Source organism: Centroberyx gerrardi, chromosome 9 (genome assembly GCF_048128805.1).
Source record: "Centroberyx gerrardi isolate f3 chromosome 9, fCenGer3.hap1.cur.20231027, whole genome shotgun sequence".
Classification (NCBI taxonomy): Eukaryota; Metazoa; Chordata; class Actinopteri; order Beryciformes; family Berycidae; genus Centroberyx; species Centroberyx gerrardi.
In genome coordinates this window covers 32,378,380-32,402,823 of record NC_136005.1, presented here as the reverse complement: position 1 = coordinate 32,402,823, position 24,444 = coordinate 32,378,380, and the positions used below count along the sequence as shown (strand labels likewise).

Sequence of the window (24,444 nt, the reverse complement as noted above, 5' to 3'; positions counted from 1 at the left end):
GCCAGCTGGGAGGTGTAGTCCCTCCAACATGTCCTGGGTCTACACTGAGGTCTCCTCCCAGTTGTGCCCAGAACACCTCCAGGGGGAGGTGCCCGGGAGGCATCCTTACCAGGTGCCTGAGCCACCTCAACTGGCCCCTCTCAATGTGGAGGGGAGCAGCTGCTCGATACCAAGGTTCTCTTGGATTGCTGAAATCCTCACCCTATCACGCAGAGTGAGGCCAGCCACCCTGTGGAGGAACCTTATCTCGGCCGCTTATATCCGTGATCTCATTCTTTCAGTCACTATCCATAGCTTGTTTAGGTGAAGGTCGGAACAATTTTGATAGGTAAATCGATAGCTTTGCTTTGTGGCTTAGCTCTCTCTTCGCAACCACGGTCCGATAAGACCCCGAGATACCTGAACTCCTCCACTTGGGGCCTCTGCCCCTCCTCACCTGGATGGGGCAGGCCACCTTCCTGTGGAGAGATCCATAGCCTCAAAGATGCTGATCCTCATCCGGACCGCGTCACACTCAGCTGCAAACCACTCCAGTGCACATCGAAGATCACAGTCAGATGAAGCCAGAAGGATGACATCATCAGCAAGCAGCAAGGATGTCATGCTAATGTCACCGAACTGGATACTCTCCAGACCTTAGCTCACCCTTGTCAGAGTCCAATGCCCACCTTGAACGTGCTTGACTTAATGCCAAGAATGCGAACACAGCTCTCACTCCAGGTGCACAGGGACTGAATGGCTCGCAGCAGCAGCCCTGGCACCCTATATTCCTGCAGCACTTCCCACAAGATATCTCGGGGGAACATGGTCATAAGCCTTTTCCAAATCCACAAAACACATGCATACAGGATTAGAAAATTCCCATGACCCCTCGATTATCTTTGAGAAGGTAAAAAGCTGGTCTACTGTTCTGCGACCAGGACAGAATCTGCATTGCTCCTACTGAATTTGAGATTTCCTTTCCAGCACTTTGACATAAGCTTTTCTTGGGAGGCTGAGCAGTGTTTATTCCACAATATTTGGAACACACCCTCCGGTCCCCTTTTTTGAAAATTGGGACCACCACTCATGTCTGCCAATCCAAGGGCACTGTTCCTAAAATCCATGCAACATTGAAGAGACATGTCAACCATGACAGGCCAACAATATCCAGAGCATCAGCATTTCAGGACGAATCCGCTATGACAAGCACCGATCACCTTCTGGTCAGAGCTCCTTGCAGCTGCTTCCACAACAGTGTTTTGAACAGTGTCTATTCAGACTCCATATCCCCAACCTCCACCTGCATAAAGGAGAAGCTCGCTCAGAGGTGAGAGTTGAAATCATTCTGTACAGAGTGCTCCACCAGGCATTCCCAACAAACCCTCACCACAGATTTGTGTCTACCAGTCCTATCCAGCAGCCTCCCCCGCCAGCTGATCCAACTCACCACCAGATGGTGATCAGTTTACAGCTCAGCCCCTCTCTTCACCCGAGTGTCCAGAACATATGTCCTCAGGAATGATGAAACAACTTCATTGTCGATCATTGTACCAGGTGCTCTGGTATCAAGTACTCTTATGAGCCTCCTTGTGTTCGAACATGGTGTTTATTATGGACAATCTATCCCTTACAAAAAAGTCACATGTAAAAATACATGTGAATTCAGAGCAAATGTGCTTTTCAGACACATGTTGGTTTTCATATTTTCCAACATCACATGTGACAGTTTGTACTTAAGATGTGAAAATATAAATCTATATCTTTTAATAATAATAATTAATAATATCTTTTTTTCACATGTAGTCACCTGCTGTTACATGTAACAAAGTTTGTTTAACATGTGAAACATTATTGTATTTCACATGCAAAAACTAGCGTTAGCTTTACTAAAAACAAACATTCTGGGGCATATATTTTTGTAATTCCTCTTGCACAGGAGCATCCCCTCCAGCTGCCAAAACTCTCCATCCATGTAGGAACTACAGTTAAATACACTTAAGCATACTTCAACAGAATCACAGGTGAGGAGGTGCGACAGTTGTGGGATTTTTCAGTCCTGTTCGTTGTCTCATTCCTTTGTCCAAAACTACGAACTGTTCTGGTTCATGTACTCGTCCTCTGGCTATTTAAAGGGAGGCAGCAGCAGATCACTAAATTTGTAAACGACAAACATCAGGTTTTGGTGTCAGCCCCTCAGAATCAAAGAGCAAGGGCTTCTTTCTAGACCCACCATTATGCGCCTACATTCAACGATCATGCAGGGAGAAATCCATTGTAGAAGAGACAGGAATACCCATTTCTCCATCAATAGTAAACTCAATAGACCAGGTAGAGGTAGATGAGGCAGGTTGAAGGAAAGTGGGTATATCAAAATGATGATAAATAACAGTGTAAGAAGATCTGAGGGTGGATTTTTCCTTTAATCAACTCCCAACCCACAACCCACTGGTCTCTAGCTGGGGGTGGGTGCTGTCCTAGGTGCTGGGTTTCAGTAGAGCGTCAACATGGCCGCCACGCAAGCAATAGTGTTTTGGTTCCTAATGAACCAGAAACTGTGTTTAATATTTATTTGTCCAGAGGAAGTCGACTGAGCTCCATGAACTTTTACAGCATTGTCCTGCTTCACATTCATACTGTTCCACACATTCACACCAGGGGTTGCCCAGTACAACCACATTTTGGTACTTACAGTCTTCTACCTTTGGCTTCTGGGAATTGCCCAGTAAAGCCTACTGTTGACCACTGAACAGCTCCACTGGAGCATTTGAAGCTTCAGTGCCTTGCTTAATGGCACATTGATGATAGTTATTGGAATAGACCAAGTTCTGTGTTAAAACTGCACCCATTACCCAGAATTCCTGTGATGTCAGCAAACTAAATGTCTTCTTAGTGTGTGCTGGGGTTGGAGGTAGTGAAGCCATCGTTGGTTAGTCCAGCCTTCTCTGGACAGCTCTTTTGGATTTCACTCTTATGTTTTGATTTGTCACTTCCTGTGTGGAGACGATTTCCTACCAGTGACCATACCAACACCAGAATTGGGCAAGTAGGGCAAACCATACATAAACTTCTGCTGTGTTTCTATAGATGGTCCAGAGTTCCAGGAGAGTTTTGTGACGTCAGGAGTTTTCAACGTCACTGAGCTGGTCCAGGTCTCTAGAAGTAAGTCCACCTCACCTTAACCCTTACCCTTCACCTAACCTTTAAGTTTTACTGCAACCACTAATACTAACCCTAACCCTAACGTCAGCAGTTTCAATGACATTGACCTGGTCTAGGTCTCAAGAAGTACATACTATCCTTAACTAATCCTAACCCCTAATCCTACGACTGCTGATACTGATCCTGGGCCATAAGCCTTTCCTGGTGTTCATTTAGTTATGAAAAAGGTGCAAATAATGTTGGCTATAACCATCATTTCCCTGCAGTGTCATACCCACTGGTATTGTATAAGTTTCCCATCATCGATATTAGTTGCTACATTAGAATATTGTCAAATGCAATTCTTTGTTTTCATCAGATTTAAATTAAATATAGGCAACATTAGCGGACACCAACTGTTCACATTGTGAGTAACATGATTGATGTATCACTCTATTCTAACCGATTATGGGCAGGGCCAGGGGCCCCAATTGCATCTATGTAGTGGTCTGCAGCTACAAATTTTTGAACAGTCAAATTGTGTATTTTTTTGCTGCTTTTGTATTGCATTTCATCAGGGTTCCCATGGGCCTTGAAAGTCCTTGAGAGTTTGTGGATTTTAGAAAAATATAATGAGGCCTTAAAAAGTTTTTCAAAATGGCCTTGAAAGTGCCTTGAAAGTGCTTGAATATGCCTCAGCTCTCTGGACCTCCTACGATCAATATTTCATATCCTGAGAAAAACCCTGTGACAGATATTTGCATTGATATAGTAGGGATTTTAAAATGGATGATTTCACCATGATTTCATGAGTAAAAAATGATACCTCTATGATGCCAAATTTTGACCAATGTCATGTATAGACCTTGTAAGTCTGACGCCCACATGCCCATATATGGCTCACGGTTCCATAGCGATTTCTCCATAGGGAAAATTAATGGGGTTTCACATAATCATCTCTGTCACAGTCTACGTTTAATGCAGGATTTTCAAAGTCGGTCCGTTTTTACCTTTGTATATTTATGTCTCTAATGGCACTGGGTCCGTTGATTTCTATAACCGTTTTCTAGTCCAAGTAGTATTTTTGCAAGCAACAAGTTAAACACTTCAGCGCATGTAATTTGTGTCACCCACTGGTGGTGGTAGCGTAGGTCTCCCCCCGGCAGACCTTCTCCCTCTCTCTCAACTCTCTCTTTCTCTCTCATCTGAGCACCTACACCGCCACGTTTGCTGAATCGATTGCATATCTTTGATTTCCATGTTTTATACTGTAAATATTTCTATTAAATTATAGTTGTATATATATATATCATTGTTGTTAATCGTTGTTTGTTGTTAGTTTCTTCAATTCTAGTCAATCAAGTATTTTTTGCTAGCTAGCTAAACGTGGAAGCGGTGAGGGTTGCTAAGCAACTTATAGACTCAGAGTAGAAGCCCACTGCCAGCGGGTGATGCAAATTATATGCGCTGAAGTGTTTAGCTTGTTGCTAGCAAAAATACTACATGAACTAGAAAACGGTTACAGAAATCAACGGACTCAGTGCCATTAGAGACATAAATATACAAAGGTAAAAACGGACCGACTTTGAAAATCCTGCATTAAACGTAGACTGTGACAGAGACGATTATGTTATGTTCATTTTCCCTACGGAGAAATCACTATGGAACCGTGAGCCATATTTGGGCAAGGCTGACATCATTCGACTTACGAGGTCTATTACCCCAAAGCATGCCAATTTTATGTCCTGTGAATTTGACGTCCAATTGAGTGTGGCAACCCTGTTTCATAATGTTACATCTTTTTGATGATAGCTAGCAAGCAAGTGCTAATTGGGTAACATTGAAAATGAACAGAAAAACGAAATAAAATTACTTCAGAGCTTACCATCGAACCCCATGATGCAACCCTTCTCCAAGCATCGTTTTCGAAGCATCGTTCCTGTAGTCTTTCAGATACAAGGCTGTAGAAAACTGGGAAGCTTGTAGCTGACTGTAATCAACTTCTTGTTCATTTTTCACTTGCCCAGCAGAACTACTGTTCATGAAACAAATTATATATATATATATATATATATATGTATATATATATATATTCCCAGTATATATGGGTCTAACCATGTGTGTGTCTGTGTGTGTGTGTGTGTGTGTGTGTGTGTTTCCCTGTGTGTGTAGCTCCAGTAGTAACAGGAGTAGGTCCTAGTTTCTCTCTGGGGGAGCTGCAGGGTCATCTGGCCTATGACCTCAACCAGTCTGTCAACCAGTCTGTCAACCAGCCAGTCAGCCTCAGACGATCACTGGCCAGCACCTCATCCAGCGGGTAATCACAGACACACAGACACACACACACACACACACACACACACACACACACACACACACATACACACACACACACACACACTAGGTTCCCACTGGTCCTGGAATTCCTGGAATATCACACAGAGTTTTGAGAGGTGTGTCCAGACAGGAAAAGTCAGGGAATTTGATAAATTCTCTGGGGAAGTCAGAGAATATCAGGGGAACAGGAATATAACAGCATGTATGCTCCAACCTATTTCACACATTCATTGCATTACATGATTTTCAGACTGAAAAACAACATTAACAAACCAACAGTTTTAGGTCATGGAAGCCCTCCAACTTAGTTATGGAAAGTCATGAAAAAAATCATGGAATTTTACATCAGGGCGGTATACTGACACACACACACACACACACACACACACACACAAGTGCTCACACTCAGTGTTGGGGAAAGTCACTTTTGAAACTAACTAGTTACTTTACTTCGTTACTTGCCCTAAATAGTAACTAGTTACATTACTAAGTTAGTCTTTATTAAAAGTAACGCATTAAAGTACTTTAACATTACCCACTTAAAATCATGCCTTTAAAACGTGTTCTGCTGAGCACAAATTTCTAAAGGATTCAGAGTGCTCAAATGGGAAAAAAGGGCATCCCCTCACCACCACCACCACCAAAACCGACTACCATTGAGCACCCTGAATCCTTTCAAGGTACTCAATGGTAGTCTACCAGGTGGTAGACTACCAGTCTACCAGAAATAATTACTTACGCTTAAAGTGACACTCAGATATATACTCCAGTCTAGTGTTGTAGTCGAGACCACCTAACCGAGTCAAGACCAAGACCAGAGCATATCAAGTCCGAGTCAAGACCAAGACTTTGATGGGGGCGAGACTGAGTCAAGGCCGAGACCAGACCAATGCAAGTCCAATTCAAGACCATGACCATGACACCATTTCTCTGCTACAATTCCAAAAGAAGGAATGCATTATTTAGGAATTTTAGTTAAGAATGAAAGCATTATTTAGGAATTGTATTAAAATACAAATGGACATATGTACTCAGTGACAGATGGCAATCCTTTGATCTGAAACATTGCATTCACTTTCTTAGGCTTATAAAAGGAGCGAACAACACGTTTCGCTTGTTGCTCTTACAGGAAGCAACAAGCGAAATGCATTGTTCGCCCCCTTTATAAGACTTTTTTGCAAATGCTATATGAAAAATAAAGAGCTGTAAACTTCTTCTTCTTCTTCTTGTGACTTTGCGGCAGGCTAGACGCCCGTTGGTGTATTGCGTTATGTAGTCTTAAGAGGGCAATCGGGCAGATGCCCAGGCACCGGTTGGCTCCTATGTGTGCATATGCCTGTGCGGCACAAACGAGGGGCCTCAACCAGGAGAACCAAAATTCCAAATCTGTTATGAAAAAAAACTGCTTTGCTAACTCACTCTAGTGTAACAAAAATATTCACAAGCAAAATGATCTTTTGTCACACATAGATTAGCAACCACAGTTACAAACACACATTGTAATACAAACACTGAGCAAGTGAGCATTACTGAATATGACATGAGTTATCGTTGTGTCGTCAGCATTGGACAAACTTAATAGATTAGGTTTAGGTTTAGGTTTTATTTATTTGCACCATGAAAGAAAAACAATAAAGATAATCCAAAAAAATACGGCCATGTGCCAGAGAGGTTTGAAACCCAAGTGGGCTTATAAAAGTACCTCACCGATAAAAAAAAAAAATTATATGATGTATACAATGGAAACAACAATAACCAAAAACAACAACCCCCCCTTGTGTTATATGAGTGAATTTTATTTACCTCCATTACATCTGTTTTTTCAAACTAGAGAAGAAATGGGAAATTGCCCTTAATGTAATCCAATGGATTACCCTTGGGTTTTCCAATGTCTTTCACCAGAGAGGAACCCACATTTGCAGAAAAAAGTTGGCTCCGGATGAGCACATCATGTGCCATGGGAAAAATAACTCTTCTCCTTACACATGTTTATTGCATTTCTATTATTCAGTTTGCATTTTAACAATTTCAGGTTATACATATATAGATGTATTCTCTCTGCAATCTGTGGTGGGGGTTTGTGGGGGGGGCAAGTCTTTTTGCAACTTGTTAATCCAATTTTGCTTAAAATATGCATGTATTAAAGCTGTATGTGCTTTTACCTTAGCACATTTTACCTTAGTCAATGTGTAATTCTACTCCAAGACAACAGAGCATGAAATAATAACTGTATTTATGTTTGTGTGTGTCTTTATATTTGTCTGCCTGTATATCTGTGTGTCTGTATATCTGTCTGTACACCTGTCTGTTTATATGTCTGTCTGCAGGAGTAAGCGTCATAAGTCAGGCTCTATGGAGGAGGAGGCCGACAGCCCAGGAGGGGAGTATTACCCCTCACCTTCCTCCCCTGCCAGCAGCTCCAGGAACTGGACTGATGACATGGAAGGAGGTAATATAACTAGGACTGCATGCAGTAATGAATGGGGCAAGCCTGAAATACTGTAAGAGGAAAAAGAAGTAATAAGAAGAATATCATTAAAACCTTGAAATATCTTTCTAAAATAGAAGTTTCTGAAATCAGACATACTTTGCCTACAATGACTGGAAAAGTTTATTTTCATTAAGATTGGACATTTATTAAAGAAAAGAAAACAGAAATAATGCATTTTAGAAACCCAAGCAAAAGTATTAGTAAGTTTCAATTTTATTTTGGGGGGGAAAAAGTTGAATTACACAAAATACTACAAATACCTATTATACTTGGATGAACATATGAGTTTTGTAAAAGGTATTACTGAGTCAGCTAGCAGAGCTCTTGGTGGTGTTATTGGCAAAACAAGGATGCTGAGAGACATGGATTTCTCTACATATGCCAAACTCTATCAAGCCTGTGTATGTCCAATCCTAGATTGTGTAGCAGGGGTTTGGGGATATGAGAATCGCCCCACATGTGAAAAAAATTCAGAATAGGGCCCTTAGATATTTTTTGGGTGTACACAAATTTGCACCTATCCTAGCTATTTCTGGTGACATGGGGTGGAAATCGCGCTGGAGTATCTGTATTATAAGGCTGTGGAACAGATTACTGGAAATGAGGGATAACAGATTAACTAAAAGTAATTGAAATAAAATATAACTAGATGGCACTCAGTAGAGCGCATACCTCCGCCGACGCTATGCAATTGTCAATATATGCCAGTTCCACATGTTGGATTTTCACCACAAGTTAATAATTTTTTCCATGCCACATTACCAACTTGTTTCACATCAGGAGATACACACATTTTCATAACTTCTAGCCACTTGTAATCATTTAGCTGATTATCACAACATCACGGAGCCAATCAGCACTATATCTGTTCAGTGGGCATTAGGGCTGCCCTTCTACCACTGTACCAAGTTTTGGAAAAATTGGCAGGGCGGTAATGTCTAAACCGATTGGGCCAATAATGGAGGGTTTGCTCCTTCTTATGTCTGTTGATAGGCCACAAAGTTTGGTGGTGTTACGTGAATCCGTTCAGAAGTTATATGCCTTTTTATGAGAAGCCACGGCCACTGCCACACACCCTTTTGGCCAGTTGGTGTGAAAAGTTAATCAGTTGTTCCTTGCCCGATGACCAAACTTTCGACAAAGTTTGATGGTATTGCGTGAATCCATTCAGAAGTTAAATGCCTTTTTATGAGAAGCCACGTCCACTGCCAAGCCCCCCTTTGGCAAACCGGTGCGAAAAGTAAATCAGTAATTCCTTGCCCCGTGACCAACATTCCACAGTTTCATGGTGTTTTGAATCCATTCAGAAGTTATGTACCTTTTTATGAGAAGCCATGCCCACTGCCACGCACCCCTGTGGCCAATTGGTGGGAAAAGTTAATCAGTTCTTCCTTGCCCCATTGACCAAACTTTCCACAAAGTTTCATGCAAATTGGGGCGAAAACATAACCCCCGTCCAACTCTGTTGGCGGAGGTAAAAATTATCAACAGGTAAACTTTACGATTTTTTTTAAAACCTTGTAATAACCTCAATGTAATGCGAGGCAAATCCCCCAAAACGTTATTAATATTTAATTTAATTGGGTCAAATGTAAGAGCCCCTGTTAATGTAAGAAAACTGCCAGACACAATAACATTTCTTCCATAACATGTAGAGAAACACTTAACTGAAACAGAACAGTCCTCCTACTGTAATGATGGTGGTAATAAAGGTGAGCTGTGAAGCATTGAGGGAATGTGTCTAAATCTGAAATCTGAAGTGTAGGTCTGTAACACTGTAGGTATTTGTGTTACTGTTGCTGCCCCTGGCGTGTGTATGTGAGTGTGTATGTGTGCGTGTGTGCAAAATGACAGTGTAGCGCCATGGTGAGGAGCACTTTTAGTGATAGGGGGAATTACAGTAGGCCTAACCACATACAGTAGCTTTTACCCTGTTGAAATGAATGGTTACACCACTTGATGTCACTATTGCTGTCTGTATTAGTTGTGGTTGTAGTGGTTTTGGGAGACAAACTAGAAAGTAATTTTAATACTTTGTAACATACTTTTTGTGACATTTGATGATGTTAAATTAGCTATGTTTATTCTCTTTTTCTGTCGCTATCTTGTCAGTTAGCAAATATTAACTCAGGCTACTATCAGTTGTGGCGAAATTGATTTTGGCTCGCATGTTATTGGCCACAGAAGGTGAAAACATCACTGTCCGGGACGCCCCTTACCAGGTTGTGAATGGGAGTAAGCTGGCATGTTTGTGAATTGCCAGGTGGGGAATATTTATGTATATTTATGATATCTACTACTCTCCATCCACCACTGCAAAGGTTTCACAGTTTGCAGATGATTTTTGTTACTGGTCCCGCTCTGAACACCCTGCACTAGCTGCTAAGAAATCATCCACCTGCACACAAGAAATAGAACAGTGGTCAAACGTGGTGAATTTCACTAAACCCTGCTGTTTGCCAAAAACCCAAACCTTACAAGAAACAACCCCATCCACCTGTCACTCCACAATCAGCCAATCACTATCAGCAAAGAAGCCAATTTCCTCTGAGTTACCTTCCAATACAATTTGACATGGACAAAACACATCTGCTTTCTCAAAAAAGACAAGGAAACATCAGACCGAACCACCTCAAAGCCCTCTGCGGTAAACATGGAGCATCACGCATGACAGTCATCAAAGTCTACCTTTCATACATCAGACCACTATTTGAATACTTTGCCCCCACTTGGATATCTGCCTCTGATCAGCAAATACAACTACAAACAATACAGAACAAAGCTTTAAAACTGGCCCACAGACTACCCTTTTACATCAGCAACCATTACATTATAACAGGACACACTATAACAGACATCAATCAGACAAAGACACCAATCAATATCACTAAATAATATCACTAGCCGCTTTTCCACCGCATGGTACCGGCTCAACTCGCCTCGACTCGACTCTACTCGCTTTTGGTAGTACCACTTGGTTTTCCACTGCAGATAGTACTCCCTCAATGTGCTATTGTGTTATTTGTGTTATTTGGATAAACTGACCACATATTGGGAATCTACATGGTTACTTTCTCGCCTGAAAAAATATTAAAACTTAATAAAGTGACATATTAACAGTCATAGAGCCAAAATTACAACAGCTTTTAGCCTGCTTTAAAATCCCCGCTATCGCTGCCGGCAATGATGACAATTCTCTAGATGAAAAGAGCACTAGAAGATCCCTTACTAATGGACCACTGGTACCTTACTATCCTGCACATGCTGCAGCTGGAAAACTACAACTACTTTTAACTTAAACTTTTAACTTTATCTTCTATTTTTATTCTATTACACTTTTAGATTTCTATTGTTCTTATATTTTGAGTAATCAATAAAGTTATATTTAATTATATTTATGTGGTCAGTACATGAGTTTAGGCAGTATGTTTTAGAGAACACTTGGTCCACATGCGCCCTCCAGCCTCCTGGGTCCGTCTGCCTGCCTTGCAACTTCCAGAAAGTCAGTCTGGGTAGAAAAGGGTTAAAACCCTGTGTTATCCATCCAGTCTCAAGAACTTTTAGTTTAGTTTAGTTTAGCTTAGTTTAGTTTAGTCTACCATTCAGTAGAACTGATGAAGCCTCTCGGATGAGTGGCGAAACATCTTCAACTCTTAAATTTTAAGGACATCTTACTACCTGGATGAGTGAAATGAATCCACACAGATAAGATGGGTGAAGTTTCCTTCTCTCACTTGTCTCAAAAGCAGCTGTAGCTTCACCTGTAAAGCGTTAACATGGGGGTACATGTCACAGATAAGTTTCTCCTTGCCTTGTAGCTGCAGATTGAGGCCATTGAGACATTCTGTCACGCCGGTTAAAAAGGCAAGATACCATTTCTACTCTGCATCAGTCAGCTCCGTGACAGTTGAAGAAACCCATCAACTTCAGGAAACAGCTGATAATAGTCCCTTGGTTATATCAACCATGCTCAGTGCACCATCTGTTGTCACGCTAGCTAGCTTTGCCCAGTCAAGTCCCAAGTCTCCAATCATTTGAAAAACCATGGCGAAAATGTTCCTACCAGTCGGTGTGCCTTTGAGGCTTTGTAGTGCTGCAAGATCCTCAGATATCTTATAATTGGTCCCATCTACTCCACAAATAAAAATTAGCAGCTGTGCTGTGTCTTGTATATTGCTGCTTTCGTCGAGTGCAAGTGGGAAAAAAAGTTTTTCGATTTCTCTTGCAACTGTGTTTGTACGTTGCCTCCTATTTCTTCAATTCTCTGTAATCATACTTGCAGATAAACTCACAGCACACAGGGCATCTTTCTTATCGGGACATACCTCGTCTGTGATCGCTGTCAAACACCTACTAACTCTCCTTCAGTGAAGGTCTTTCTGCTGTTTGCGATCAGTCTCACCACCTGAAAACTGGCCCACAAGAATGACTGGTTTTGCTGAGCTTGCCTTCTTTATTGTGTGTCCCCGCACTTGTCTTTGCAGATGATCATATTTTTGTCTCATAATGCTGGCTACTGATTCCTAGGAGACCAGACAAATGGTCTTGTCTTTGCATTGTACAAAAAAGTCAATCACTGAAAATTAACATCAAGGCAAGATAAGCTATGTGAAAAACTTAAAGTGCAGTAGGCTAAGGCTGCGTTCACATTGCGGAGCGGTTTCCGCTCAAAACGTCATTATTTCCTATGGAATGGCGCAGATTCCGCCCTCACCACCAGCTGCGCGGCGGATCGTGGATTTTTCCGCCGCGGTTGGTCGCGCAAAGAGTTGAAAATAGTTCAACTTGAGCGGATAAGATCCGCGCGTCAGGCATCACTTCTCACAAGAGAACAACTCAGCGCTACTTTGGTTGCCTGGCAACAAACTGAGCGCTCCACTCCGCTTTGTTTCTGCCACTTTTTTCAAAGCGAGGCGGGTCGCGGATTTCAAGCAGAAAACACTCCGCAATGTGAATGCAGCCTAACTACGTGCAAGGGAGGGAGCCAGCATGGGAGCTGTTGCTATGGTGACTGTGGCGCACATTTTAGTATGGCAGCCAGGTGAGGACAATTTGTGGTGTTTCAAGCAACAATAGTTAAATATTGCATGTGGTGAAATTTTAAGCTAAATTATTCAGTGGACCAGACACAATTTATCACCAATACAGCATCAACAGCATCAGTATCAATACAGTGTGTTTCACACATACTATAAAGTGAGAAGAATTTGCTTTCATTTATAAAATCAATATAAATTTATGTTAATTTATCACTCTTGACCTTGGTGGTAGATAGAATGTGTTGTCAATTTGCAAACTGCAGCGACGCCGGCGGATAAACGTGATTTCCGAGAACAGTGGAAAAAAGCGGAAAGGCATGTCTTGTGTGAACACAGAAACTGCTACCTTTACCGGAAAAATTTAAACGGCAATTTTACAGGTTTCATGTGTGAAAGGGGCTACTGATTTGCTGTCTCTCTGTTTGCCTGTTTGTGTGTATGTGTGTTTGTGTGTGTGTGTGTGTGTGTGTGTGTGTGTGTGTCCAGGTCTGTCTCCTCCAGTGAAGAAGGCAGAGCTGGACAGTCCCTCTCCCCAGGAAGACTCACCGAGACTGGGCTCCTTCACCCAACACCACCGGCCTGTCATAGCTGTACACAGCGGTCAGTATGTACACACACACACACACACACACACACACACACCAGTGTTAATTTTGGCAGGGATTTTCATTTCAGTTTTGGTCTCAGTCATTCACAGATCACTAGCAACCACATAGTAACACCCTGGCAACAACTTACAATCACTAAGCAACCACCTAGTAGCACCCTAGCAACCACCCAGTAACACCCTACCAACCACCTAGTAACACCCTACCAACCACCTAGTAACACCCTACCAACCAGTAGTATTTGCTGAGCAACCACCTTGTAACACCTTAGCAACCACTTCTAAGCAACCACAGTGACAAAGCATCCATAGCATTGCTCAGCAATCACCTGCATTTTCTTCAGGAAATGCACTTTTCCTTTTCATATTAGACATTTAAAGAAAGCTATGCTGTAGTGTAGCCAAGAGGGTGATGTGTCCGAAGATGCCTTTTTAAGTTAGTAAGTTGGTAGTATTCTTCCCCCCCCATCTTGAACTGGCATGGGTTCTCTCCCATTTGCACAATGCACTCGTTTTTCTTTCAAGTGGGTTGTTGGTGCGTCCAGATATCATTTCTTCCTTTTCTCCCTACTATGTGGCTGAATCTTTGCCAGGTCAGGTCTGTCAGTATGTTTTCTTGAAAAAATTGTAAAAAAAAAAACAAACAAAAAAAAGAGCTTTCTGTCAATAGTTGTGTGCTATTTGGATAGGAACTGTTTTTTCTCAAAGAAGCACTACCTTCTAAACCGGTGTAAGCGTCCACGAGAGCCAGAAGAATCCAAACATAACTGCTGACAGAAAGCTCGTTTTTTTTTTTAATTTTTCAAGATAACATACTGACACCCGTATGATTATACAGTGAGCGTCGTGTTTTGAAAAACAAGGTTTATCATAGTTTTCAAAGACTGTGGCGTATGCCCCTAGGTTTCTATTGCAGTAGAGTAGGAGGGGCCACCCAGTTCTTACCGGATGGGCGGAGCAGGCAGCTAGCGAAGTTATGATTTCTACTAATAGGGATCATGACGGAAAACATGGTATTTGGGCCCATTGTTCAAAATACCAAACTATTCCTTTAAGTCTCGTTATTTTTTTCCATTGTGGTTTTTCATTTCATAATTTTTGTCAAGGAGAGCTGTAAATAGATTTTGTCATATTTTTTATTTTCAAGGATCAATAAATTATCATCAATGTCACATCATCATCATCATGGTAATATTAGTCATCAAAGAAAATGTATCAACAAAATTAACACTGACACACACACACACACACACACACACACTTGGTTTGATTACATGTGGACTGATACATTCCTACCACCAGAAGTAGCTTAGTAAACTAGATGACTCTTCAACACACAAAATACACCACTTTGAAACTGTCAAATGTAGCTTCAGCATAATAGTTTTTCAAATGTTTCTTTCTTTCTTTCTTTCTTTCTTTCTTTCTTTCTTTCTTTCTTTCTTTCTTTCTTTCTTCCTTTCTTTCTTTCTTTCTGTGTGTCCAGGTCTGTCTCGGAGTCCACACCCCTCTTCATCTCTTCATTTCCCTTCCTCTTCCTACTTCCCCCATGGAGCGATCCGCTATCCTCCCCACCTCACCCAGGACCCCCTTAAAGACCTGGTCTCATTGGCCTGTGACCCCGCCAATCAAAACCCCAGCTCAGTGAGTATAACCAATCAAAAGGTTAGCTTTGAAAAAACAGTGAGAGTAGGTGCCGAGCTCCCCTAGCTAATGCCTTCTTCTATCAGAAATGTTCTGTTAATGCACTGACTGCTGCCTTGACTGTTTTACAAAGACTGCATTAGAAATACCAGACCTCAGATTTTATACTTGCTCTATTAAGATTAGACCAATATATGGGTTTGCCAATATATAGACTGATATTGCTCTGTTATTAAAAATGAGATCGGGTTCTGTCAGTGTCGTCCACCTCTGATATGATGGATATGATGCAGTTTGATTGATTATATATTGAATATATACAGTATATTGAGAATATATAGTCTAGGGAAGCCCTTAACCTGAATTGAGACATTTTGATTTGATTCCACACAAATATACAGGAAAATTGTCAAATTTAAAGATATTGAATATTAGCACAAAATATTGGCTATCAGCAGCTTCAATCCAAAACCCATATCAGTTGAACCCTAATGTCTATCTTTACTTATATCATGAACTGCATTGCATTGCATTCAACCGTATGAAATGTGCTACTAAGTTTGAGCATTTGGATGTCTGTCTTTGTGTGTCCAGCTGAATGGCAGCAGCCAGGTTAAAGTGCCCAGTCATTACATCTCCTCTCAGATGTTGGCACCCCCTGGCCCAGCGCCCTCCCTGGCCCCACCCTCGTCTTCCCTTCCCAGGCTGACACTGCCTGCAGACTCCAAGGCCAGCACCACCTCCTCTGACGGGGGGGCAAACTCCCCCACATCACCCAGTAAGTGTAATGGCCAAAACACTAACCCGTTTACAATTACAGTATAGGGGTTTAGCATGATGCTCATATCCATACTGCCTTACAGTGAATGTTAGAACAGAATCAATGTTTAGAATCTCAAATCTGTTCATAGTTGAGTGCAGAACAAGTTCAAGTGGAGGCACAAAAGACAGATAATACAATGGGCGTTTAAAGCAATATTCCACGTTGTTTTAACATGGGGGTTATTTGGCACTTGGCACCATGAAAACCATAATATAAACTACTCATCAAGATCGGATGCAGCGGGGATGAATTTGTAGTGTTCAGATTTTTACTTCCCATTCATTTGAATGAGGCCATGAAAATATTAATTTAACGTGTTGCTGAACATATTCAACAACGGATATTGCTTTAAGGACTCCTGGTCAGGTGATGACGTACAGGCTGAGTGGAGTTTGTCCTCGTAGTGGCAAAAAGCAGCCAACAACCAATACAGAAGCCAGTAGCGAGCGCTCTTTCCAGAGAAAGGTGGACTCACCAAAATTCCTATCTTCGGTATCTTTTGGTTTAAAACAATCACAGACCATCTGGGTTGGTAACCATGAGTGCATTGTGTGCAGTTTACTGAAGTCACCTTACAGGATTTATGGGTATTGAAATCCTCAAAATTCAAGATGATTGGTGTTTATGTCTATGTTTATTGCATGCACACCCATTTAACCTGGTTTGGACATAAACACCAATCATCATCATGGGCCAGAAAAATCAGACTCATTCTCTGCTTACTAACAGCACCACAGCATCCATTGTATCGTTACACACAACCATTACGCACCGCTATACATTGTGAGCCATAATAGCTTATTGTATTGATCACACATGAGTAGGTCTAATTAAAGGTCGATATGTGCGTTATTCTTATTTCCACATTACTGTACAATTTGGTGACATTAGAATAAAAATCCTGCTTGGAGAAAAAAGGATAAGGAGGAAGATGAACTTAGAACTTAGTTAGAGCTTTCGCAGCAGGAATAGGCAGGTAAAGTTATTCCAGACAGGATGTTCGATTAGTAGAATGGTCTTTGAACATATTTTCTTTCATAAAGATAGTTTACTAGTATTATTATTGAATTTAACAGTGCCTAGCTCTTGCCCCCCATTTCTGTGTCTCATTCTCCAGGCCTCCATGGTGCTGAGAGGGCGCACAGCGATATATATGCGGACTCGTAGTGCAACGGCTATACTTCTCAGTCCCAAACATAAGGATCTCGTTCCCATGTGTTAATAATAAGTTTTGACCACGCATTATTTTATTAACATGAGATGTCACCAGACGGGCTCCGTACAATTCTATGCACTGAAGTACTGCGACACGGTTAAATGACCTAATTCCACTAACGTTACTTAAATACCACAAGGTAATAACATTACCTACCGTTAAAATTTGTAGGGCAGCAGAAGATGAGTCATCAGATTACTGTCTACAAATCCCGTTACTAACACAGGAGAGTTTGGAGCAAATTGTGGAATGTTAAGTTTCAGTTTTGGTTTCACACCAAGACTCTGTGGATTGAGTACAATGCTGCTGGTCTGCTGGACTGTGCATCCCCAAATGACAAACATGACGTGATGCGCGCATTAGAGATTGATTTAGATCAATTTCTATACATTGACCAACTTTTGATCTTGTACCTCTGTATGGGAAACACTGCATCTTGCAGTCAAAGACGCCCTCTTGAGGCCATCTCACAAAACGCGTCATCTCATGAAGCGACAGATGACTGACTGGCTGACTGCCTGCCTGACCTGAATTTGCCTCGTGTTGCCCTCGGCTGTGCCGTGGAAAAAATCTTACCTTGTGCAGCTACTGGAATTAGAGAGACAATATCGGTTTGATGCTGTTAACTCATCCTTCCATCTTTCTCCTTTAACCCCCCCCCAGCATACTCAGCCCCCAGCACCCCCCCTGCCAACCGCTCCTCCTTTGTTGGTGTCGCCCCCCGAGACCCAGGTGGACTCTACCAAGCCCAGGTTAGTAGGGGTTCAGTGGACTTTCCTAAGCCTGGGTTAGTGGGGGTTCAATTGCTCCTAACCAAGCCCAGGTTAGTTGGGGTTCAGTGGACTCTACCAAGCCCATGTTGGTGGGGGTTCTCTGCACTCTACCAAGTACAGGTTAGTGGGGGTTCAGTGGACTCTACCAAGCCCATGTTGGTGGGGGTTCTCTGCACTCTACCAAGTACAGGTTAGTGGGGGTTTAGTGGACTATGCTACACCCAGGTTAATGTGGGTTCTCCGAACTCTACCAAGCCAGGCTTATGGGGGGGTCACTAGACCCTACCAAACTCAAGTTAGTGGGGGTTCAGTGGACTCTACTAAGCCTGGGTTAGTGGGGGTTTAGTGGACTACCAAGCCCAGGTTAGGTGTGGTTCAGTGGACTTTACCAAGCTTATGTTAGTGGGGGCTCTCTGGACTCTACCAGGCCTACATTAATGGGGGTTCATTGGAGTCTACCAAACCCATGTTGGTGGGGGTTTGGTGGACTTTACCAAGCCCAGGTTAATCAGGGTTCTCTGAACTCTACCTAGCCCAGGTTAGTGGGGGTTCAGTAGACTCCACTAAGCCCAGTTTAGTGGGGGTTCTTTGGACTCTACCATGCCCAGGTTAGTGGAGGTTAAATAGACTCTACCAAACCCAGGTTAATGGAGGTTCAGTGGACTCTACCAAGCTCAGGTTAATAGAGGTTCAGTGGACTCTACCATGTCCAGGTTTGTGGGGGTTCTCTATACCCTATCAAGTCTAGGTTAGTGGGGGTTTAGTGGACTTACATACACCCAGGTTAATAGGGGCTCTGAGATTTTGGCATGAAAATGGTCAAATTTAAAGATATTATTATTATATAATATTCTACGGACTTTAGTTGATGGACTTCAACCGATCTTTTTTGTTATAAGCTATTGTTGCTTCTAACTTGGTGTTATTTTTATTTGATGTTTTTGTCCTTTACATTGTTTTATGCTGTGTGTCTGTAACCTTTATGTCCCACATCGATGTTGTTTTTCTTGGCCAGGTCCCTCTTGTAAAAGAGATCTTGTATCTCTGAGGTTTTCCTGGTTAAATTATTATGAAATGAAATAAATAACAATCAGCACAAAATAACAGCTATCAGCAGTTTCAGTCCAAAAATATCATTGTCAGCCGTCAAAACTCATATCAGGGGGTGTCCCTAGTAGCTTAGTGGTCTAAGGCAAATATCATGTGAACATTATGTCCTGGGTTGTCCACCCAGGACAACCTTCCAAACCCCGGGGGAGCTTTCAATATACTGTAGGTATGAGTGTTAGTGATAGTTATGGTAGTATAAGACATAGTTACATTACAGCCTGTGTAATGGTGACTCAATATGGAACATTTTCAATAACTGTGGGCAGTGGTGGCCTAAAGGTTAGAGAAACGAGCTTGTGACTGGAAGGTCATGACCGGAAGGTTGTCAGTTCAATCCCCCGGACCGGCAGGATAAATCTGGGTGGGGAAAGTGAAAAGCAGCGCTTGCCCCGCCCTCATTTCCATCACTGAGGTGCCCTTGAGCAAGGCCCTTAACCCCAACCGCTCCAGTGGAGCTGCTCAGTGGCCAGCAGATCAGACTGTGGTTGTACTGGTCAGCTTCCAGGTGTGAATGTGTGTGAATGTGATCAGAGCGTTCCTGAAAAAGAGAGCATTGCTCTCAGTGAAACTCCCCCTGAATAAATAAAGGTGAAAAAAATAAATAAATAAATAAATAATAATAATAATAATAATAAAAGCAAAACTGTGGCTGTATTTGTATTTACTAGATAGATAGATAGATAGATAGATAGATAGATAGATAGTGTGGGAGGGAGGGAGTTAGGTAGGTAAAGAGGTAGGTAGTTAGGCAGGTAGGTAGTCAGGGTGGTAGGTAGGTAGGTAATTAGATATGTGTAGATTGATAGTAGAGCCAGGCCTTGTATCTTAAACTGCAGTGTGGATTCTGGCTGCTGCTGCATTGCAGTGCTTCTGCTCCATAAAACAGCCTGGCAAATACTGCTGAGCCAGGAGCCCCTCTGTGTGTGTGTGTGTGTGTGTGTAATGTATGTTAGAACTGAATGCAAGGTGAAATAAGTTCTTAGTAGTTTGCAGTGACAGCTATGTGGTCATCCCAGGTTCCAGATTAGAGACTAGGGTTAGTTCCACGTCACTGACTGATAGGACTGGTTGAAACCAAGGTTGCCAAGGTTACTTTCATGTTAACACTTTAATCAGTAGCATAATCCACTGGACTACTCAAAATGTATTAAAAAGTTAATGTCATTTGATTACCTTCAGTTACTTTTGGATTACTCTATGAATGTCAAACAGAATTATTATTACCATTATTTTAAAATGTGTAAAATAATCTCACAATACTAATGTCTGTTTCACTTAAAACATGATTGACTGGGGACTGGCCGGTTTTGCCATTCTGATATAAAGATGTTGTGTGCCAACATCAATTCAAAATTTCTGCCAGTGGACAGTGGATGGAACTGAACTTTTCAGGGTCATGTGCCATTGTGATGTGCCGTTTCCCACTCTTTTCTTCACTGAATTAACATTATGTTGTACGTCACTGAACACTAAGGTCATAGGTTATAATATGACATAATGTTTGATCATTTGCCAACACAATTAAGTAAATCTGACCAAGTGCTTCTATTCAATTTTGTTTCTTAAGTTATTCTGGTATGTTTAAGTTGGGCAGTAGCCAACTGGTTGCCTGGTTGGTATTGTGTCTAATGGATTATGAGTATTACTGTAGCCTAAGTACAATGCAAATACACAGGTATAACTGCAGTGGTACACTTTACTTTAATGAGGCCATTCCAACATAACAACTAGTGGGGACACTGTACTGTCCTAAGGTATTACATATAAAAAGTATGGATCAAACATGTATTAGTATTTCTATTCCCTTATTTTGTATTTTGTGGCATGTTTGGAAGTGTTTGTACAATTTGTAAATGCATAAGACTAAAGGTAAAATTGCACTACATTTCTATTAAGCCTGATTATCCTATAGCACATGATTTTCTGTTGGCAAATTATCAAACATTATAATTTATCACCTCAGTGCTCATTGAGGACCAACATTAGACAAGGGTGGGAATTTATATAGCTCAGATTCAAAATGTTTTCAAACTCTCAATCTGCTCAGTTCACAGCCACTATAATGTTAAAAGACCATCCAGCCCACCTCCATACAAGTATCTGCTATGTTGTTCATGATGAATATTATAAACAACATTGTCTGGGGGGTTTACTACATCCATAAGTAAGAGGGAGATAGGAGGACTTGTTTATAGAATTTGGTTCAGAATGGCATGTGAACATGAGTCATTCCATCTGTTATTTGCACTGTTTTTCTCTTCAGTATTTCCCTTGCTTAAATTTTGCTTTACTATCACATGAAGCCAATAAACATTTTTCAAGTGTCATCCTCTGTGTAAGCTGATGCAGGCAGTTTAATGACAAAGGAGGACACACTGCAAATTGTTTATCTTTTTATTTCATAATAATTTTAAAGATGGGTCAGAATTGATTGACATAGGCAAGGGTAGCCCTGAGGTATTGCTGATGGAAAAAATAAACCTCATATTGTAACATGAATAATGACATATAACACTTTTGTTAACCAGCAGCATGTAATATAAACAAACACTTTCACACTAAATAAACTTTTTATTAAAATTCAAACCCCATATTTATAACAAAGAAAATCCTCCGAAGAAGACAACAGTATGTTGCTATGCCTTGGTCAGATTCATTCCAGTGTGATAGATGTACCTTTTACAGTAAAAAAATATATATAGTAAAAGAAAATGAAAGACAATAAAACTTTGCATTATTCTGTTCTAGTTTGTTCAAATCTTGCCTAAGATGTGTTCAGCCATTCAGTCAACCTGTGTTCATTCCCCAAAAAAGTTTTTTGCAGTGAAAGACAGGAGGGATTGGGAAGGTTTCCCTACCTACTGGTCAAATATTGGACTATAATAACCATACAAAGAAACCTGGATAAACAGTATTTTGTTTTTCATATTTACCTCATAGATGAAAGCATATTAAACAGCTTTAAACTGCTCATAGTTATTTTGCACACCCATTTAATGCTGTAATTATTTTCATTTTCTTCAAACTTTCTTTCATACATTTCTACTCAACACATTCTAGTGCGTTTCCCCACAGGGATCATTAAAGTTGAATCTAATCTTATCTTAGAATTTTGATTTGGAATTCATTTAATATCAAGTTGTGTGTGAGGAAAAACATGTCTTTAAGACAAATTATATGTCAGAAAAACTGTGAGAGCTGACTCAATTTTAATTATATTTTGACTTGTGTTTCTCTGTGTTCCAGTCCTGGTACCTGGGAAACTGAGTGAACTTTGGAGGAGAGGTCATTACCATGGCAACACAGTGTCCTGGAGGGGAGGCAACAATGTTGTCAAGACGATGCAAGAGGAAAAATATACTCAACTGTGTAGAAGCATAATAAGTGGTTATACATATATATAAATACACATGGGAATATATTTATATATGTGTATGTACCTAGAAGAGGTGTCAGAGACAAACTTTGGATGGAGAAAGATACAGGGCGGGATGCTGCTCTCACTCACACCATTTTGCAGCCCCAAAATTAACTAAACCGAATGCCAAGAGGGACTCAAAATGGCTGCCACAAAATGGCCGCTGATGTGAGTTGTTCAAGTGAAAGCAAAGGATTGAAGCAGATGTCTGGATGGTCCAGATGAACTGTTGGCCAGAACCAGGCCTTACCAGATCCTAAGAAGCCCCTACCCTAACTCTGTCCCCAGGATGAGGCCTGTTCCCTGGGATGGACGTCAGCCTTTATCCCCCTCCTCTCCCCAAACCCTCCCAGAATGACAGTCCTCTATCCAGGGCCTCTACTCCTTACCCTGAACCCAGTATGAGGCCTCCTCGCTGGGAAGGACATTAGCCCTGAACCCCCTCCCCACCCAGAATGCCCCTCTCCGCTGCAGGTGCTGCTTCTTATATATGCAAATAAGCCTCCCTTATTTTCTGAACCAACCAGAAAGAGAGAGATCCTGTTGTTAATATATAATGTTTCTTTGCACTTTTCGATATGTTTTTGATGCGCTTGGGGAAATCAGACAGCGCAGTTTTTTCCTCTCTTCCCACCAAAAGACAGAGGCTTTCTCTTTCCTTTTATTGACAATCATCAGCCTGAACCCGTCACGTTGCTTTGAGAGGCTCATGTTTTTAAGAATGTTTGATTGTGCTTTTTTATCAGAAAACAACGAATAATGGTGGAACGTAGGAACTATATTCATGCCTACTCCAACACAACACACAATGCTACAGTTCTACACCAGTATAGAGTTAGGCACAGTGTTATTACTATCAGGACAGTGCACAGATATTTGGATTTTGGAGGGAGAGGCTTTCTTTACTAGGGTACCTCTTTTTACAAGAGTGTCTTGCCCTGTTTTAAGTGATGAGGGAAAACTAAATTACAAGCTACATCAGTAAAGAATTTCTAGGAGAGTGACTCCAGCCTCCTTAGGCCGTGATCAGATAGGAGGCTTTTTTCTACAAATCTCAGCTGTGATTTTAGTAACAGAGAGCGTGCAATGATCATTCTCACCCCTTTCTCATTCTCGCTGAATAACGTTGAAAACAAAATGGGCAAGAGAAAATTAACCCATTCCTAAATGGAGGAAGACGTCGTCCTCCTAGAGTGTGCCCGTTTGAAGGGCTATTTTCACCTGGCAGTGGAGGAGTTCAACTGGCTTGTTCAGCTTATGAAACTACTCATATATAAGAAGACCACAAACGTCCAGGAGCCCATCTGTGGAGGAACGTGTGAACATGCTGAGGAAGTTTTCTAGCAGTCGTGAAAAACCCCAAAAACCAAACATAAAGCAAGCCAGTAGCTGAAGGTAATATTACTCACCAAGAAGAGGCTGCTTACTTCCCTTCTGGCACTGATAATTTTTCCGATGTTATGACAGTATTTATTTGTTTAACCGTATCGCCGAGGGCAGCACCCCAAAACGTGCCGCTTCCAAAATGCCAGGCGCATAGTTTGGAGGAGATGTGCACCTGCTGCAATCAAACCATTGAAAATAACTGAAAAAAGGCGTTTTAAAAAAAAACATCCTATGTGATCACGGCGTTAGACTCTACCTGTGTATGTGCCTGATTGGGAAGCATAATGCTACTGCTGTAAGTCAGTTGTAGAAGAAGCTGTAATGTTGAAATGCCAGCGTATGTCAACCTAGTGGTTAACTGGTTCTCGTGCAGAATTTCTAGCATTGTTGTTTGAAACTGTAGCATAGTGTGCTTTTGTGTTTGTCAGAATGTGAATATGGTTCCTGTATGTCCATACTCATCCCTGCTCTTATCTGAGG

The 24,444-nt window shown here is 41.5% G+C and overlaps 1 protein-coding gene across 1 annotated transcript in view; it reads left to right on the top strand.

Annotated features, from left to right (window-relative positions):
• The window catches only part of nfic (nuclear factor I/C), a 103,080-nt gene extending 78,913 nt beyond the window's left edge, over positions 1-24,167 (top strand). Inside the window, exons 6-13 of the mRNA XM_078285446.1 lie at positions 3,067-3,141; positions 5,293-5,437; positions 7,785-7,906; positions 13,474-13,587; positions 15,081-15,238; positions 15,833-16,016; positions 17,941-18,029; positions 22,407-24,167. Of these exons, the coding sequence (XP_078141572.1) occupies positions 3,067-3,141; positions 5,293-5,437; positions 7,785-7,906; positions 13,474-13,587; positions 15,081-15,238; positions 15,833-16,016; positions 17,941-18,029; positions 22,407-22,427 (908 nt within the window). The 3' untranslated portion in view covers positions 22,428-24,167. The remainder of the gene's footprint in view (positions 1-3,066; positions 3,142-5,292; positions 5,438-7,784; positions 7,907-13,473; positions 13,588-15,080; positions 15,239-15,832; positions 16,017-17,940; positions 18,030-22,406) is intronic.
• Positions 24,168-24,444: the final 277 nt, after the last annotated feature.